This window comes from Hyla sarda, chromosome 3 (assembly GCF_029499605.1).
Source record: "Hyla sarda isolate aHylSar1 chromosome 3, aHylSar1.hap1, whole genome shotgun sequence".
In the NCBI taxonomy this organism is placed as follows: Eukaryota; Metazoa; Chordata; class Amphibia; order Anura; family Hylidae; genus Hyla; species Hyla sarda.
The window spans coordinates 122,429,813-122,449,572 of record NC_079191.1 but is presented as its reverse complement, the minus strand read 5'-3'; the positions used below and the strand labels follow the sequence as shown (position 1 = coordinate 122,449,572).

At 43.3% G+C, this 19,760-nt stretch overlaps 1 protein-coding gene across 3 annotated transcripts in view; it reads right to left on the bottom strand.

The window, feature by feature from the left end:
- MED12L (mediator complex subunit 12L) overlaps window positions 1-19,760 on the bottom strand; it is a 627,340-nt gene that overhangs the window by 103,165 nt on the left and 504,415 nt on the right. For 2 of the 3 annotated variants that reach the window (XM_056564946.1, XM_056564947.1), the window contains exons 22-25: window positions 15,661-15,888; window positions 13,127-13,268; window positions 3,828-3,948; window positions 292-393 (exon numbers count right to left, since the gene is read on the bottom strand). In XM_056564946.1, the coding sequence (XP_056420921.1) occupies window positions 292-393; window positions 3,828-3,948; window positions 13,127-13,268; window positions 15,661-15,888 (593 nt within the window). Of the gene's footprint in view, window positions 1-291; window positions 409-3,827; window positions 3,949-13,126; window positions 13,269-15,660; window positions 15,889-19,760 lie in introns of all 3 variants that reach the window. The other variant, XM_056564945.1, reaches the window with a different exon arrangement.

Below are 19,760 nucleotides of genomic sequence, written 5' to 3'. Positions count from 1 at the left end.
TTTAAATAGAAGTTATTTCAAATCTGTTTAACTTTCTGGCACCAGTTGAAATAATAAAAAAAAAAAAAAATTCCACCAGAGTACTCCTTTAATATTCAAAATGATCCTCTAATTCTCCTAAATAAGTAAGGTGATCACTATAGGTGAAGTACCCCACAGTTGACGAGACAGCTAAAGTAGGTAGATTTGATCAAAACAAACCTTTAATGCATGTCATTCCATGTAGTCTATATAATCAAATATAAGGTAATCAGAATTCTCAATTTGTGTTAATTTAAAGAACAAACTCACCATTGGCCACTCCATATGTGCTGATCTGGGGTGTTTTAAGGAGATGTAAAAGAAGGCGGCATGTCATTCTGGCACCTGGTTCAGCATCTGGGTCCCCACAAGCTATAATGAAAAGCTCTATCAATAAGTATAGTAGTGTTCCTTATAAGTAAATTCACACAGGCATGTCAACAGCAAGATTCCCACTGTGAATTTAAGCCACAAAGGATTTTCCACAGCTTGACTTCAATGGCTTCTGCTGCAGATTTGACTCTGTGGAAAGTCCGTCCTGGAAAGCCTGCTGCAGTTTAGACTTGCAGCGGGTGACTTTCTGTAAACCCGCCGTGCGAACATACCCTAAAAGCGGTACTGCAGTGTAGGAAAATGTATCCCCTATCCAAAAGATAGGGCATAAGTGTCTGATCACATGGGGTCTGACCGCTGCGTCCCCTGCACTGCACTCCAGTCGGCAGGTGCCCTCCATTCATCTCTATGGGAGTGCCGAGACACACGAGTACAGCACTTGTGTTTCTCCAGCACTCCTATAGAGATGTGTGGAGGTTGCGTGTCAACCTCCACTCTGTGCGCGAGGAGAGGCAGTGCACCATGAAGGAAATTGCGGGGGCTCCCAGCGGTCGCCTTTCTCCCCTCCCCACCTCCCAGACACTTACAAGCACTGCATCATTTTATTGATCAGTAGACAAATGTGCCCAGGGACTTTTTTTTTATCAACATAATATTGCAATAATTTGTATATGTTTACTCATTGGTTTCCTCTGTATAGCAGTAGTATATCGTATTCCTGTTTTCATTTCTATCTGTTACCTGTAGCCAGTCAGACGATTTACAATTATTACAGCAGCACAAGATGGGTTTGTGGATCTTGTGAAAGAAGGCAATGTTTGCACAAACGGGTGGTGGCACTTTAAGTTATGAGGCTTGTGCTACATGACAGATGTTTAGATGTGGTTTAGAGTTTTTTCATTAAAGGAGAACTGTAGTGCAAAATAAGCAGAAAGCAAGGAGAGGTGTATGACTCTATTCACATAAATCGGGTAACAACTTCAGTCAAATGGATGGCAGCAAGAGGTAAATCCTGAGAGACCCTGTGATCAATGTGAAGAAAGGCATCCAGATACATTCATGTGAAAGAAGTTTGCGGCACCAGGTAATCTCTTGCAATTAAAACTTCTTTATTCAGGCATAGCTGGACAACGCTGTTTCTTTCCACCTCCCATGTTGTCCAGCTATGCCTGAATAAAGAAGTTTTAACTGTAAGAGATTACCTGGTGCCGCAAATTTCTTTCATATGAATGTAGTGCAATATAACATATCATATGTATAAAGCAGTAACAGTTCGGCACTGCGGTGACACTAGGATCCTAAACGCCCTGTATGGACTAAGTTCTAATCCGAAGGGTATAATGGTGCTCTGACTTCAAGTGCAGCAAGCAACGTATAGAAAAAGCCTTAAAAGATAGTCAGCACTCACCACGTCTTTTTCAGAGATTCTTCTTTATTAATACTCACATGTCCAGTACAGGGGAGGAGGACATACAGGGGGGGGGGGAGGTATACCACAAGTCCCCCCCCCCTCTCTGTATGTTGTCCTCCCCTGTACTGGACATGTGAGTCTTAATAAAGAAGATACTCTTAAGAAGACGTGGTGAGTGCTGACTTTTTGAAGTCTTTTTCTATACAATATAACATATCCACTATTCGAAGGATAAGGGATAAGTTATAGATCGTGGGGAGTCCGACTGCTGGGGGCCCCCGCGATCTCCTGTAGGGGGTCGCGCAGTCTGCAGGAAGCGCCGTGTCATCCCCAGCAGGAAGTCGCGACCCTCCATGTATCTCTGTGGGTTTTGTCGGCCGATGCGTCATGTGGGGACGGAATGGGACCAATGGGACAAACCCGCAATCTCCTATACAGGGCCACAGCAGTATGCTGGAAGGGGGTTCCAGCATACTGCTGTCGCCCCGTATAGGAGATTGCGGGTTTTTCCAATTGGTCGGACCCCCCGCTATCTATAACTTATCCCCTATCATTCGGATAAGTTATATTCCACTACAGTTCTCATTTAAGCTTTAAGTACATAGGGGGAGATTTATCAAAACCTGTCCAGAGAAAAATTTTGCAGAGGCCTTGTTAAAATTAAAGAAGCGATCTGATTGGTTGCTATGGGCAACTGGGCAACTTTTCCTCTGGACAGGTTTTGAGAAATCTCTCCCATAGTGGGACATATTTTGTATCATAGCTTACCCTGTTTTCAAATCTCATTCCTTTATTGTGCATATTACTTGTGAGCAGGTGTTAGATTTGGAAACAGGGCTCGGCTTTCAGCTAACAAATAAGCAGGGACATAGATGGGAGTGAGAAGGTGTTGGGAATGCCACTTTTAAATTTCGCACCAGAGCATAAAATGATTTTTGTATGTTATGAAAGCACAAACAGATATATAAAAGGTAACATGTCTCCTTGTCCTAATGGCTAAGAGTGTCAGCAGTGGGGAACATGAATTGCAGCTGCCAGAAGGAGCATCGCTAAAAGGGGTGCAGAGGTAGCAGTGGCACCAAGGCCCCAAAGTACAACTGCCCCATAAGAGACCAGTACTATATTTGGCACATGGGGCCCTGTTGGTGATTGTGCATCGGGGCCCAGAAGCTACAAGTTACGCTTCTGGCTGCCAGATTTTCTTTAACAAATGTTCTTCCAGAATATTAGTAAATCCTATTTGTTTCTCTTTACTGCACCATTCTGCACTGTTCTTTAGGGACCAAGGTTGGGAGGCTGGTAACAGTGATGAACAGAGCAGTGGTCTCCAAACTGTGACCCTCCAGCAGTTGTAAAACGACTAGTGTTGCTCGCGAATATTCGCAATGCAAATTTTATTTGCGAATATTGCATATTCGCGAATTTGCGAATATTCGCGAATATAGCACTATATATTTGTAATTACGAATATTCGTTTTTTTTTTCACTGTACACATCACAGTGATCACCCCTCTCTGATTCCAGCTTGTGTGGTGTAAAGAAGGCTCTAATACTACTGTGTGAGACTGGCGTGCGAATATTCGCCTATGCTAATTTTCACATATGCTAATTTCCGCATGCGCAAATTTTTGCATATGCAAACATAAAACGCGAATATAACGAATATGCAAATTTAGCGAATATATGATGAATATTCATCCATATATTCGCAAAATATCGCGAATTCGAATATGGCCTATGCCGCTCAACACTAAAAACTACAACTCCTAGCATGCCCGGACAGCCAACGGCTGTCCGGGCATGCTAGGAGTTGTAGTTTTGTAACAGCTGGGGGCCCCAGTTTGGAGACCACTGTTCTAGAACTACAAGATTATAGGGTGTGTAATGCGAAGGCCTTGCTGTTCTTTTCATCATCTATTACCTCTTGACATGATATCATTAGCTAGGGTTATAGAAAACAGCCAGATGTAACATACAGATAAAGATGCAAACAGGTTAGTCTGTTAATAAATCATATTTTGTGGTATCATCCATTTAAAATCCTGTTTTTCAAGGATTCTACCTGCAGCCAGTAGCGATGGAAGAGCAACATGCTGGACCACATCTTCCAATGAAAAGCAATGCCGTGCTATCAGAACAGCAACAAAAGTGGCCAGTGAGTCATGAAATGAGAGGTCACTAACCTAGAAAACAAGAGGGAAGATTTCAGCTCTAAAGCCTGCAGTACCCAATTCAGTTCTGATCTTTAATATACTATATCACAAATAGATTGTAAGTAATAAAATGTATTTACAGGGTATCACAACCTTTTCATTTATGTCACAATAAACACCTACAGGGTGTCCAAGGTGAGCCGGATAAATATCTATGAAAAGACAATAGTTTAAACCTAGCTTCCCTTAAAGAGTACCTGTCGGCAACAAAAACTTTTTATATAATGTAGATAATAACATTATATGTATATTTGTAATATACATTGGTTAAAAAATGTGCATACTTTTGGGTTAAAAAATGCTGTCCCTACAGCTATTGCATGCGTGTCTCTGTGAGGAGACCAAATACAGGAAGTGAGGGCAGAACAAGAAGGGCTCTGTGGAGGCTCGTGACTTGTTAATCATCCTGATGTGTGAGCCGGGAGCGTGTCACAGAGCCTCACTGCACAGAGCCCTGCTTGTCCTCAGTGTACAGAACCCTGTTTGTCCTCACTGCACAGAGCCCTGCTTGTCCTCAGTGTACAGAGCCCTGCTTGTCCTCAGTGTACAGAGCCCTGCTTGACCTCACGGTACAGAGCCCTGCTTGTCCTCAGTGTACAGACCACTGCTTGTCCTCACTGCACAGAGTATTGCTTGTCCTCACTGCACAGAGCCCTGCTTGTCCTCACTGCACAGAGCCCTGCTTGTCCTCAGTGTACAGAGCCCTGCTTGTCCTCAGTGCAGAAAGCCCCGCTTGTCCTTAGTGTACAGAGCCCTGCTTGTCCTCAGTGTACAGAGCCCTGCTTGTTCTCACTGCAGAAAGCCCTGCTTGTCCTTAGTGTACAGAGCCCTGCTTGTCCTCGGTGTAAAGAGCCTGCTTGTCCTCACTGCACAGAGCCCTGTTTGTCCTCAGTGTACAGAGCCCTGCTTGTCCTCACTGCACAGAGCCCTGCTTGTCCTCAGTGTACAGATCCCTGCTTGTCCTCACTGCACAGAGTATTGCTTGTCCTCACTGCACAGAGCCCTGCTTGTCCTCACTGCAGAGCCCTGCTTGTCCTCAGTGTACAAAGCCCTGCTTGTCCTCAGTGTATAGAGCCCTGCTTGTCCTCAGCGCAGAAAGTCCCGCTTGTCCTTAGTGTACAGAGCCCTGCTTGTCCTCTGTGTACAGAAAGCCTTGCTTGTCCTCAGTGTACAGAGCCCTGCTTGTCCTCAGTGCAGAAAGCCCTGCTTGTCCTCAGTGTACAGAGCCCTGCTTGTCCTCAGTGTACAGAGCCCTGCTTGTCCTCAGTGTACAGAGCCCTGCTTGTCCTCAGTGTACAGAGCCCTGCTTGTCCTCAGTGTACAGAGCCCTGCTTGTCCTTAGTGTACAGAGCCCTGCTTGTCCTCACTGCATAAAGCCCTGCTTGTCCTCAGTGTTTAGAGCCCTGCTTGTCCTGCCCACACTTCCTGTCTTTGGACTCCTCATAGAGACACACAGGCAATAGCTGCAGGGACAAAAATATACATATTTTTTAACCAATGTATATTACAAAATATACCTATAATGGTATTATCTACATTATGTAAAAAGTTTTTGTTGACGACAGGTACACTTTAAATGGTATGATGTTCAGTGTGTATAGCATTGTGCATGTCCACATAATGGGCTGAGTGATGGTGGACACACATGCTCAGTCACACTCCCCACTGTTCCCTGCAGAGCAGACAATAAATAGCTGTCTGTCCTGCCTGTCAGGGAAGTGTCTGCTGCTACATAGCAATACAACTGAGAAGAATCTTTCTGAAGGTAAAATAAGAAGGGAGTAATCTGTTAGCTGCCAGAGGAGGAAGAAGGGTGGTTTTGTCCAAAGCTCCAGCCCTCAGCAGCACAGATTAAAAGCAGTGCCAAGGAGAACACAATATATATGCTAGTAACAATGCATATTGCTTTAACCAGCCTTTCCTGAATAATGGTATGAAAATGATTCATGTGCTCTATGTAAGGCTCTATTCACATGACGGAATTTCTGCTTTCGGAGTTCCACCTCAAATGAAAGCCCAATATACTTCTATGGGATTCCGCACTCCCATTGACACTTTGAAATTCCGAAGTGTCAATGGGAGTGCAGAATCCCATAGAAGTGTATTGGGCTTTCATTTCAGGCTGAATTCCACTGAATCACCGTGTTTCCTGTCTCGCCTTCAGGAGGGGCCCTGCTAAGTTATTGTTACTGACATGTCTTCAGAGCAATAATTAATAATCAGTCAGTGAAGTGTTTTGCCTGACACAACTTCGGGTGCTTCACGACTGGAGAATAAAAAACAACTCGCCATCGCAATGGTTAACATTTTATACACACAGGTAGCGATTATTGTTGATACCAATACGTCTTTGTTAAGGTTGCTACGTGGTTATTGTTTCTGGCACGTGGTTTCAGAGCAATAACATCGCTAACACATAGGTAGTTGGTCACTGTATGCCTTTTATGTTGCTAGTGGGGCCACTGCATTTTCAAGTTGTGGTCGACTTGTGGCAATACAACAACGCTTGAGGCATGGTCATTTCATTCAGCACGTTTACGTTCAGTCACATTAAGACATTTCACATTTGTCATCACGGTGATGGGGACATCTGCCAGATTATTCCACTGGTTTGGATTAGGGGGATTGGTGTAACTGGTGTTGTACAGGCAGAGGTTGGTGCACAGATATTAATTTCTTGCTTTGTCGGTATGTCTCGGTGACCAGTTTTCTGTTATATAGAGGTTATTTTAGTTTCTAGAGGTCCGTATGTAATGAATAATCTGTTTTTATTTCCGGAATCCTTAAATGGCCCGGATAGGTCTGATTGGGAACATGTCGCATGCTTCTAACATTAAATAATCTTGAAGATCTCTCCTCATCGGTGAACCTCAATATAGAGTCCCTAGGCTTGTTCACCAAAGTTTCCAATATCGCAGTATGGAAAAGTTGTAGGATTAACTATGTATCAAATTTAATAAGAAATGACCAAATTATCCCTTTTGAGGAGTTGAGATTATCCTACAATATCCCTATTAATGAATTTAAAATCTATACACTGATAAAAAATCATTTGACTACTTTACCGTCAGCTAGTGTACGAATCCCTCAATTTCTTTTGGATCTTATGAAATTATCGTCTGCATCCATCTCTAAAATGAGTACTAAAAGCATTTATGCGTTTTATAATGGAGACAGCTTAATAACTACAAACAAATATAGGTCTAACATTGAGGATCAGATGTCCATACCTGTGTCGCCGACCAGAGCTTCTGACCATGGTAGCATTACCTACCGTACTTGGACTGTGAACAAATTTATGGAGGAGCTGCGCAGAAGCTGAACTATACAGACTGGTCATGGCTGAACTTACTCCGGGGGGAAGTCATGAGGCGATGTCTTCTCAGTCCATTTCCACCTCCTGTGGATGATGGGTTCCTTGGTAAGTGTCCAAGCAAGGTTGGATGTGGTTGAAAGGGGCAATGTCAGAGATGCTTCTAGCAGCCAGTCGGTGGTGGTGCCTTCCACATCCCAGAATACCCCCACTACCCAGAACACAGGGTCCGGGGCCTGAACAGGGGCACCCACCGTTGTTTTCTATTATTTCATTCTTGCTGCTATGCGCACAGACATTCTGGATGGTAAGGACATTAACCTAGACTCATTACTTATTGCGACTCAAGATGTGGTTGACACAAAAACCGTCAATTGTGGTGAATTGTCCATCACTTTTAAAAGCAAGGATGCGAGACTGAGTCACAAGTTGAGTATGCCAGAGTTCGTACTAGCATTCGGGTTATACAGGGATGTAGTCTGCTCAGCAAAGCCCGATAGGAGAGAAGAGCTTGACTTATATCTATATCACGTTATGGAACTTGCTTACAAATACGGGGGCACCAATTTCTACGACTACCACAAGTCGTTTTCAGCTAAATCCGCGGCGGCGTTTAGCCAGTTTAATTACATTACGAATTGGGGAATTAAGGACACAGAGCTTTTCTGCAAGCATTTTGCAGGTTTAAAATCCCCTGCTTGCTCGCTGTGTCAGTCAATTACACACACTGCGGCTTGGTGTGCTGCGGCCAGCACTACAGCAGAGCCATCCACCAGTAGTGGCACCACAAATTATTTCCCGACTAGTGCCAAAACACCTGCTGCGGTGGACAAATTGGGGAGTCCGGTGAGATTTTTGGCGAAAAATCTAATTTGCAATAATTTTAATCTCGGCGGATGTAATTACAACCAGTGCAGGTTGCTACATGTTTGTTTTCATTGATATAGGGCACATCCCGGCACACTATGTACTCAGAAAGGTAAGCACGCATGACTAGATCAGTGCAGGTCCAGGCCCTGGCTCATGTGTTGCGCAATCAATCGGATGCTGCTTGGGTGCAAGGGCTACTGGACGGTTTCCGCTCGGGTTTCCATCCAGGGTTAGTGGCATTCCCTCAGGCCAAATACGAATGCAGCAATCTTCATTCAGCAATGAATGAACCTCAGGTGGTCTCTCAGTAGGTAGGTAAAGAGAGGATACATGATTGGGCTATTTTGGGAGCCGCCTTTTGACACGTGGAGAGTCCACTGGGTTTGGTGAAAATTTAACAATAAAAAACTATTGATATACGACTTGTCATCGCCCTATTCTTCCGCCATTCCCAGTATAAAATTGTTAACCCCTTCAGAGGAATTTATGATGACTTATGCATCTGTTGACCAGGCCATGCAAATGATACTACATTGAGGCCCTAGCACATGGTTGGCCAAAGCCGATATTACGGACACATTCAAGTTGTTGCCATTAAAACAAGAGTTATGGAAGTGGTTTGGGGTAAGGTGGTGTGAGGTTTATTATTTCGCTGTTAAGTTAACATTCGGGTGCAAGAGCAGCCCGTGGCTGTTTGATCAGCTTGCATGTGCTTTACATTGGGTGTTGGAAAATGAACTAGATTGTGATTACATTTTGCACTATTTGGATGACTTCTTGATATTGGAGCATCCGGCGGTGATTCCAGGGAAATTATCAGCTTTGATAGACTTGTTTGATCATCTGGATGTCCCAGTCTCTCCCGCTAAGATGGAGGGACCGACTACCCGGCTGACTTTTCTTGGTATCACTTTGGATTCAGTCAACATGCAAGCCAGTCTACCACCCGACAAACTTCAGAGGTACATAAGTTCAATATTGCGCTTGAGTTAAGTCAGAGTTACAAAGCTTATATGGTATGTTGGCATGTGCATGTAGAATCATCCCTCAGGGTAGATCTTTTGTTTCCAGGCTGTTGGCACTTCTATCTGATGCTCCTGGTCAGGATTCTGTCATTTAGACACAGGAGCTAGGGTTGACTTGAATATGTGCGACAATTACATTGGCCACTGGAATGTGGTGTCTTTGTTTTTCCCTACAGCATCAGAACACACACCGAGGGTTTACACGGATGCTTCATCATCTCATGGTTATGCAGCTATTTTCGGCACACGTTGGCTGGCTGGCCTTGGCCACAAGAAATCCAAGCAGTCCCTGGGTTCACAAGTTGTTTGGCTCTCTTTGTGGTCTTTGGCCTGGTAGCTGCAGCATTAGTTTAGGGGCAGGAATGGTGTAATGACATGGTCACTTTCATTTGTGACAATGCTGGCACAGTTGACATAGTGAATAAGGGTAAATCCAAGAATTTACAGGTGATACAGTATCTCAGAAAATCGGTCTGGTTGTCATTGCAACACTATTTCAATTTTATGTGCACCCATATTGAAGGAAACTGCAACACAGCAGCAGATGCCCTATCCAGAGCTAATTTGAGTGTATTCTTTCAGGTCTTGCCGGATGCAGATCTGGTGGGTGTTCCAGTACAACCGAATCAATTGCTTACGACAGATTGAATTCTTTTTCGGCAGTAGTAGCTAACCTTATTAGGGATTCTCTTGCTCGAAGCAGTTAGAGAGCTTAAACTGTGTCTTGGCACACTTTTCTATCTTTTTTGCACACTAATCACATTCCTTTTTCTCTGAACAACTCCACTATACTGATGTTTATTGGGTTTTGCCACTCTATTCTTCACTTATCACATAATTCTATAAAATCACATTTAGCAGGTATTCAACATCACAATTCTATTCTTTACCCTGACAGGCCATATTTATTTTCGGCACCTTCGGTGAAAGCTGCGTTAAAAGGGGTTATGGTCAATAATGTACCATCACGCGTGACACAGTTGCCAGGAACGGGGGAAATGTTCAGAGCTATGTCCTCCCTCCTGGATTCTCATCCGTTTGGTTTGGTCAACAGCCTGGTAGTCAAGGCTGCCATCTATCTGGCCTTCTATGGCTTCCTCCGCCCGGGGGAGTTCACGTGCAGGTCTTTGTCTGCTCCTTTCCTCACCAAACAGCAACTACAATTAGTCAATGGGGCTTTTGAATTGTCCCCATCTTCGACAAAGACTTCAAGAGGTGGGGCTGTGGTTACTTACTTTCAGACTGATAATCAGTGGTGTCCTGTATGAGTTTTTCAGCAGTTGTTGGCAGCCCTGGCTGACAAACCGGCTTCGAGCCCGTTACTCCCGGTGGCCGGTCACCCATTGACTACTGCTAAGTTTGTGCAACTTATTCGTACATTGTTGAGGGTGCTAGGACCTGATGATTGCTGTTTCTCGGGTCACTCTTTCCATATTGGGGCAGCGTCTGCCGCATCTAAGTACAATGTTCCGACACATGTAATCAAGAACTTGGGTAGGTAGCGATCTTCATGTTACCAATTGTACATACCCTACCCACGTGTTAAAATGGCTAATGTGTTTAAATACTTGGTGATGTAATACAGTGGGGATCAAAAGTTTGGGCACCCCAGGTAAAAAATTGTATTAATGTGCATAAAGAAGCCAAGGAAAGATGGAAAAATCTTCAAAAGGCAATCAAATTATAGATTAGACATTCTTATAATATGTCAACAAAAGTTAGATTCTATTTCCATCATTTACACTTTCAAAATAACAGAAAACAAAAAAAATGGCATTTGCAAAAGTTTGGGCACCCTGCACAGTTAATATCTTGTACTGCCCCCTTTGGCAAGTATCACAGCTTGTAAACGCTTTTTGTAGCCAGCCAAGAGTCTTTCAATTCTTATTTGAGGTATCTTTGCCCATTCTTCCTTACAAAAGTCTTCCAGTTCTTTGAGATTTCTGGGCTGTCTGTCACACACTGCTCTTTTAAGGTCTATCCATAGATTTTCAATTATGTTGAGGTCAGGAGATTGTAAAGGCCATGGCAAAACCTTCAGTAAACGCCTCTTGATTTAATCCCCTGTGGATTTCGAGGTGTGTTTAGGATCATTATCCATTTGTAGAAGCCATCCTCTCTTTAACTTCAGCTTTTTCACAGATGGCATCAAGTTAGCATCCAAAATTTGCTGAAATTTTATTGAATCCTTTTTTCCTTCTACTCGTGAGATGTTCCCTGTGCCACTGGCTGCAATACAACACCAAAGCATGATTGATCCACTCCCATGCTTAAAAATTGGACAGAGGTTCTTTTCATTAAATTCTGTTCCCCTTCTCCTCCAAACGTACCTTTGCTCATTTCGGCCAAAAATTTCAATTTTAATCTCATCGGTCCACAGAACTTGTTTCTAAAATGCATCAGGCTTGTCTATATGTTCATTTGCAAAGTTCAAACGCTGATTTTTGTGGTGAGGATGTAGAAGAGGTTTTCTTCTGATGACTCTTCCATGAAGACCATATTTATACAAGTATCTCTTTATAGTGGAATAGTGTACCACAACTCCAGTGTCTGCCTGATCTTTCTGGAGGGATTGTGCTGTCAAACGTGGGTTTTGAATAGTTTTTCTCACAATCCTGCTAGCTGTTCTGTCTGATTGTTTCCTTGGTCTTCCTGTTACTGTTCCTGATGACTGCCATTTCTTAATTACATTCCGAACAGAGGATATTGACATCTGAAAATGTTTTGCTATCTTATAGGCTTCTCCAGCTTTGTGAGTGTCAACTATTTTCAGTTTCAGATTTCTAGACAACTGCTTAGAAGAATCCATGGTGCTGATTGTTGGGGCAAGGTCAGATGAGTCTAGGCATTTAAAACCTTTGAGATTGACATCACCTGGTCTTCCCAGATGATGATTGAGAACAATCCATGACACTGGCAGGTCTCAGCTATGCAAAGGGGGCAGTGCATTCTTTAAATTCTGCAGGGTGCCCAAACTTTTGCAGACGCCATTTTTTTTTTCTGTTACTTTGAAAGTGTAAATGATGGAAATAAAATCTAACTTTTGTTGACATATTATAAGAATGTCTAATCTGTAATTTGATGCCTTTTGGAGATGTTTCCATCTTTCCTTGGCTTCTTTATGCACATTAATACAAACTTTTGATCCCAACTGTAGATCTTAATAAATGTTTTTTGTGATTTCTGTCTGTTTTTTTGGCCCTCTATAGGCTTGCCCTCGTTCACAGGTTTTGGGCATATTTCTAACCGCTGATAAATATGGTAATAATGTTATTATCTTTCAGTTCCTATGGAAGGTAAGTTATGCAGGCTGGTCCTAGTCAGAGGACATAATCAGTGGGTGTATTGGTAAGTAGGGAATGTTATAGGGGGGGGGCATTCGTGTATCAAACCTTATGACGTTTGCAGTCACGACCACAAGTGGAAGCCTAATTAAGCTGAGTTTGTGGAAGGGGCGAGAGGGTATTTAACACCCCTGTCCTTGATGTTAGGGCATATGGTGTGTTTGGCGAAACCCACCCAACTCCCTCTTTACTTTATTTATATGGGTTGGCCCTCTATAGGCTTGCCCTTGTTCGCAATTTTGGGCACATTTTTAACCGCTGTTTAAATATGGTGATACAGTAATGTTATTATCTTTGTTCCTATGGAAGGTAAGTTATGCAGGCTGGTCCTAGTCAGAGGACATAATCAGTGAGTGTATTGGTTTGCAGCCATGACCACAAGTGTGAATGAAAGTGCGGAATTCCATAGAAGTCTATGGGCCTTTAATTTGAGGCGGAATTCTGAAAGCCTTAGAGTCTACATTGCAAATAAAAAATTATTTGTAGCACATTTATTGGTATTTGTAATAGTAAGGTTGTGATATTTCTCTGATAGGGGTTAACCGAAGACATATGGACATGCATACAGTATATTGGATTAGTTTAGCAGCACTTACATCCACACTGCAAAGTAAATCATTGAAGCCCCACACATGGTTGGAGGAGCAGCACAGAGCCTTGAGAACTCCCAGCCATTCTGAGCTCAATATTGTACAGCAGGCGGTCAGCTCAGCACACAGGTTAGAGATATCATTGATCCTACAGAAACAAGACATTACATTGATGCTGCTTATTGGGAAGCAGGGCAATAATAAATCAGAAGCAACCTGATAGGAGTCACTTATTAACAGAAGAAGATAAGGGTGTATTGACATCACACCGTCAATTGGTGACAAAAGACTGATAGCACAGATTATCTGCTATAGGCCAGATGTACAGCAAAACACAAATTGCAAGTTGTAAACCCTGCCTAATATTTAGAACTATAAGGGACTCTATTGTACCTAACAGAGCAAACTAAGTTTGTATTCAGTTATTTTTGGATTTGCAATGTGCCACTGCCAAGTATTCTTACATACCATTCCTAGAAAACAAACTAGTTTAATGCAAAGAATGGCTTTTCTTGGAATATATTGTCTAAATAAACACAAATAAAGCATTCAGAATATGGGCAGAAGCAGGATGGTGCATGGGCACTATGAATGGTAAACAGCCCAACAGGGGTCACTGTGCAACTGGTTTTCATCTTATTTTAAGTTAAAGGAAGTCTCTCAGATGGTTTCATTTAGTGGAAGTACCCACAGCTCTAGGTAGGGGTTAAACAGGCATACATATAGATTTGGAAACTTCTGCTTGAGAACTAAGAAATTTGGAAGCTTTCATACATGCAGGGTGGGGCTGCCTTAATGAGCAGCAATTCCCCTTAAAGAAGGACAAATTGCTCTTAAGTATACCTGAGAATGAAAGAAAAGGAGACCAAAGGGGGGCACCTTGTGCGTTACCAAAAAAATAGATGGATATATGCGTGACGTGCACCATCCTTAGGCTGCAATCGCCCTTAGGAAGTGGCCGCTTACCATGAGCGAAAGGATAATTTGCATGTAGACCCAACAAGTGGGTTGCCAAGATGTAAAGAGCCAGCTGTTGAGCCAGGGTCCCAGGAAAAGGAATGAACCAATCCCAACGGAAATGAAGCAGATAAGAAAAAACGACCCTTGAAGAGGCGCTGCTGGTGTGATTGAAAGGAGCAAGTTCCAAGCCAGAAGTATTTTCAAAGTACTGGAATGGTTTATTTGAAGCATAAAATAATAAAAGTACAGAGATGACGCGTTTCAGGGGAGCCACCCCCTTCCTCAGATCAGTCTCTGATTCAATTAAACCATTCCAGTACTTTGAAAATACTTCTGTCTTGGAACTTGCTTCTTTCAATCACACCAGAAGCGCCTCTTCAAGGGTCGTTTTTTCTTCTCTGCTTCAAATTGCTCTAAAGGGGTTATTGAGCATTTGAAAACTTACCCCCTATCCACAGAAAAAGGGATAAATGTCTTATTGTATAATTGTCAGGGCCGGCATTGGAGAGAGAACCTGGCCAGTTTCCCAGGGCCCCTTATCCCTAAGAGAACTCCCAGAACAGCTAAAGATGGGGGAAAATGTTCTCTGGACAAGTAGGGAGAAACATAGTGGCTTGTTTTTTTCAAAGTATATTAGAAAGATTTTTTTATTTACCATAAAGGAGTGCAATAGCAAAAATAAATTTTAATGAGTGCCCATTTAAGGACCTTTCAGAACTGCAATGACATCACCAGGTCCTGAAAGGTCCTGCACATGTGCACAGAGGAAAAGGAGGTTGAAGGGAAAGTATGGAGGGGGGGGGGGAATAAGGAGTAGAAACCAATGTATGTGGGGATGGGGAGGTCATAGAGAGCAGTATATTGGGGGGATACGGAGCTGCATATTGGGGAATAGGGAGCTGTATATAGGGGAGATAGGGAGCAGTGTATGTGATATAGAGGGCAGTATATATAAGATAGGCTCCCATAGGGAGCCGTGTATAGGGGAGCAATGTGTGTGTGTGGCGGGGGGAGTCCTTTTGGATTTATTTGAGGTTTTTATCCCAATATTTACCCCCTTAAGGACACAGCAGATTTTGACCTTGAGAATGCAGCCAATTTTCATTTGTGCATTCTCATTGTTCCTCCTCACCTTCTAAGAGCCATAACTCTTTAATCTTTCTATCTACAGGGCATGTTTTTTGCAAGATCAATTGAACTTTGTAGTGAAACCTTGTTTATACCATAAAATGTACAGAATATCAATAAAAGTATTGCACTTCCATTTTCCATTTAGATGCCGTGTTCCACATTGATCAAAGAACTTAAAGGGTTAATGGTGGACATCAGTATTGCTGATGTCCACCACTAGAGGTGAGTTTCCAGATAACAGGATCACAATAGATTATGGTAACGGTTTAGCTTCTCCTTATTTTGTATTTTCTTCTACCTCTGCATTGATCACAAAGCATGCCCACAACCATTTTCTAGAAAAATAAATCGTTTTTGTTTTTTTGTTTGTTTGTTTTTTTAAACTGCCCATCTTACAAAAAAAAAGTAATACATTCCCTTTAACAAAGAAATTTGGACTCAAAGATTACCTTTCAGCATCTTGGTGCCCCATACAAACATTCATGAGGACATTGCAGACAAAACTGTATCGGTTTGGTGAATTGTCACTGAGAATCTTTCCCAGCATCATGTGATTAATATTATGAATAGAGGGGTTCTCTATAAAGTCTGCCATGAAGTCTGGATCCCACAGAACATTAGAGTTGGAGGGCTGTACACTGTTGTATATCGTCTGCTTTACTTTTGAACAAGCACTACTGTAAGGGAAAAAACACAGTGTGAACACAAAACTATTTCTATTAGCATTCATTAGTGAAGTTATAGAGCATAACTTGTGTTGTTTGCATTACCAATAACATTGTGTCACGAGAATCTCTGAACCCGGCAATAGGCAGTAACCATTACAGACAGCACTTAGTGGAAACACAAATATGTACTGAAGATAATGGCAGGCTGAAATCTCATTTATATATTGATAGGAGTTACTGTTAATGCTTCCTATCAACTAGAATGTTAGTAGCCTCCTAATAAAGACTGTCACAGTGCATTTCATTGGAGAGTTGTTCAATAGTGAAGTTGTAGTAAAGTAAAAGGGATATTCCCATCTGATGTATTTATCCACCATGTAAAGGAAAGGGGAGAACAAGCCAACCCTGTCATGAATGATGTATACCGCTCATCATGTTCTGCAATCTCATAGAAAACAAAGTCCTGTCTGTGCATCATTCATTCCAGGGGCAATTTTGTCCACGTTCTCAGATCGGTGGGGATCCTAGCAGTTGGATTCCACTGATTAGCTTATTATGACCTATCCTATTGATAGGAGGAAGGTCTTCAGGTTGAATACCTCTTTAAAGGGGTACTCTGGTGGAAAACATTTTTTTTTTTATCAACTGGTGCCAGAAAGTTTAACCAATGTGTTAATTACTTCTATTTAAAAATCTTAATCCTTCCAGTACTTATCAGCTGCTGTATGCTCCACAGGAAGTTCTTTTCTTTTTGAATTTATTTTCTGTCTGACCATAGTGCTCTCTGCTGACACCTCTGTCCGTATCAGGAACTGTCCAGAGCAGGAGCCAATCCCCATAGCAAACCTATCCTGTTCTGGACAGTTCCTGACATGGACAGAGGTGTCAGCAGAGAGCACTGTGGTCAGACAGAAAATAAATTCAAAAAGAAAAGAATTTCTTCTGGAGTATCAGCAGCTTATAAGTACAGGAAGCACCCCAGACATCCGGTGCACGGAGCGAACTTCATTCCGTGCCGGATGATTGGCGATGCGAGGCGGAGGCTTGTGATGTCACGGTCACACCCCACTCGGGATGTTACAGCCACGTCCCCTCAATGCAAGTCTATGAGAGGGGGCGTGATGGCTATCACGCCCCCTCCCATAGACTTGCATTGAGGGGGCGTGGCTGTGATGTCACTAGGGGTGTGGTCATGATGTCACGAGCCTCCGGTGCTCCAGCACTGCACCCGTTGCTCTAAACGAACGTCGGGTGCAGCAGGGAGATCGCCGGGGTCCCCAATGGTGGGACCCCCGAGTTCAGACATCTTACCCCTTATCCTTTGGAAAGGGGATAAGATGCCAAGGGGTGGAGTACCCCCTTAAGATTTTTTTATTAAAGCAATTTACAAATATGGTGTGGTGCTGTGCGGTGTCCGTTGCTGCCGTGGCGCCTTGTCTGTGGGGGGGGGGGGGGGTGCGGCCCATAGACTGGTTTGAGTGGCATTGGGGCCGCTCTGCCGGTGGGTCGTTCCCCCCTGTGGGCATTGGTGTTGCGGTGGTGGTGGTCGCCGCCAGGTGCTGCGCCATTTTATGCTAGGGACGTTAGGGACCCACTCTAAATAGGTGGCCTTGACGTGGCGAGTGGGCTTGTACTTTTTGATCAAAAATGTATACTAACAACCTGTTCGTTTTTGATATTATGCTGAGAAGCAATCAGATCATTATACAAGATTGTAGATGTGCACCATGTCTGTTTTTCTACCCGAATTCACACTAATTTACAAATATGTTTAACTTTCTGGCACCAGTTGATTTAAAAAACAAATGTTTTCCACCAGAGTACCCCTTTAACATGCTTACAGTAAATATATAAGATTTTATACTAAATCTATTTCTATTTTTTCTAAGCCTGGATTTACATATGTCAGTCGTCAGGAGGCGTTTCCCTCCAGCAGGCACCAGAGGGAAACTGATTGAAGGACTGATCTCATTCATTTGAATGGGACAGTTCAAATTCATCTGGCATCTCAAGTTGGGCACCAGAATGTGAAACACGCCGCATGGGCAATGGACATATAAAAATCCAGCCTATATCATTTCTACAGTATTGTGTACTCTTGTGAAGTGACAAAAAATCATTTATGTTATAGGAGGATATACTTTTTGGGGACCAAGCTTCAGATTTCACCATATATAATGTTTGGCAACATGTTATATATGATAAAATCTTCATCCCCAGGGGACGTTCCTGACAAAAGGAATGGTAAAGATATTAAGTTTGTAACTGTCCCCTTCTGGACCCTAAGTAGTCCCCTGGGCGGGGAGCTATACTTACCTAGTCCCACTGCTCTGGTCGTAGTGACACCCCCTCAGCCTGCGTCATTGCTCTTTTCCCTATGCAGAGTGGAGATGCAGGCTGTCAATTACACCAAAGGGGCATCACTATGGCTGAAGCAACGGGACTAGGGGAGTTTAGCTTCTCGCCCAGGGGACTACTTGAAGGCTGGCGAAGTTTCAAACTTCATATTCTCACCATCCCTCTGGGCATGAATATTCCCCTGGGATGGTGAAGATAAAGATTTTACCATATAAAACGCGCTGGCAAGCATTAAATATGGTAAAATCTAATGCTTGGTTCCCCTTAAAGCGGTACCTTAGGCCTCCAGTTAACCAGGCCTTCACCACAGTTTCTCTCAAGTCCCCAAAGACCTGGCTATTCTCACAGCCCTGACCGGATCTATTTATAATTGCTTAGATTTCAACTTACAACCACAACAAACTTCCCCAGGAATAAAAACTCAAATAATGTTACTATATTACCACAAATGAATTCAGTTCCCAGACAAACTTCAACTTAAATTCAGACCTCATACTACACTCTTAGATAAATGAAGACATTGAAGGGTCCTTTTCACCTATAGGCCACTGCACAAGTTCCTCACATGCTGGAAATTGTAGTTTTGCAACAGCTACAGGTGCACTGGTTGGGAAATGTGGTGAGCCACGGGGTGTGAGGTGAGGTATAAAGGGCAGATGGTGTTGCCCAGGGGTAGATTGTATTAACCCCTTCGTGTTTGTGATGCCAGGGCATGATTTAACCTTAATCACCCGAAGGTAGCACCGCTAGTCCTAGGTTAGGCAGGGCAAATAACAGTCCAAGGCCAGGTTAAGGTTCACAGTAGCTTTTACTGAGGTAGACAGATGGTACAGTCTATACAGTTCGGCCAGGATCCCAGAGAGGTGACCAGTAACACGGGGGACCTCGCAGCTTGCTGGGACTTGCAAAGACTTGACAGACTATAGGTGCAGGCCATGCTGACTACAATTGACTTGACTTGACTGAAGATGATAACAGATGATAAAGACAACTTGACTTACTGACTTGTGGCTGCAATTTAGGTTGAGGCCTCCACATGTGCTGAAAACTGGCCCTGAGTCATCTGGACTGGACTGAACCTCAGCAGGAAAGAATCACAAGAAATAGATTGCAGCTCCTCCCTATCTTATAAAGGGCGGCTGTGCAAGGAGCCCATAGGCTACCTGTGGGTCACCTGGTCACCTGGTGCTCTCTGGGTAACAAACATATGACTTAAAACATGTGACAAAAATTATGTGACTAACAATCATGTGACCAACGTCAAAGGTCTGTAACAGGTCACGGCAGGGAGCGGAGTCTAAGTGGGATGGCATTGCTGTCGCAGGCGGCACCCAGGTCACTACCCCTGGCACGACTTGTCCACACAGGTAGCTGGGAGGTTGCGTGGCACAGAAGGAGACTGGCAGGATGTGGCAAGATGGCAGTAGGTAAGGGCAGGTAACACAGGTGCAGGGTAGGTAAGGTAGCAAGGAAAAGGTACACGGTAACAGGAACACAGGCTTTCACTATGGCACAAGGTAACC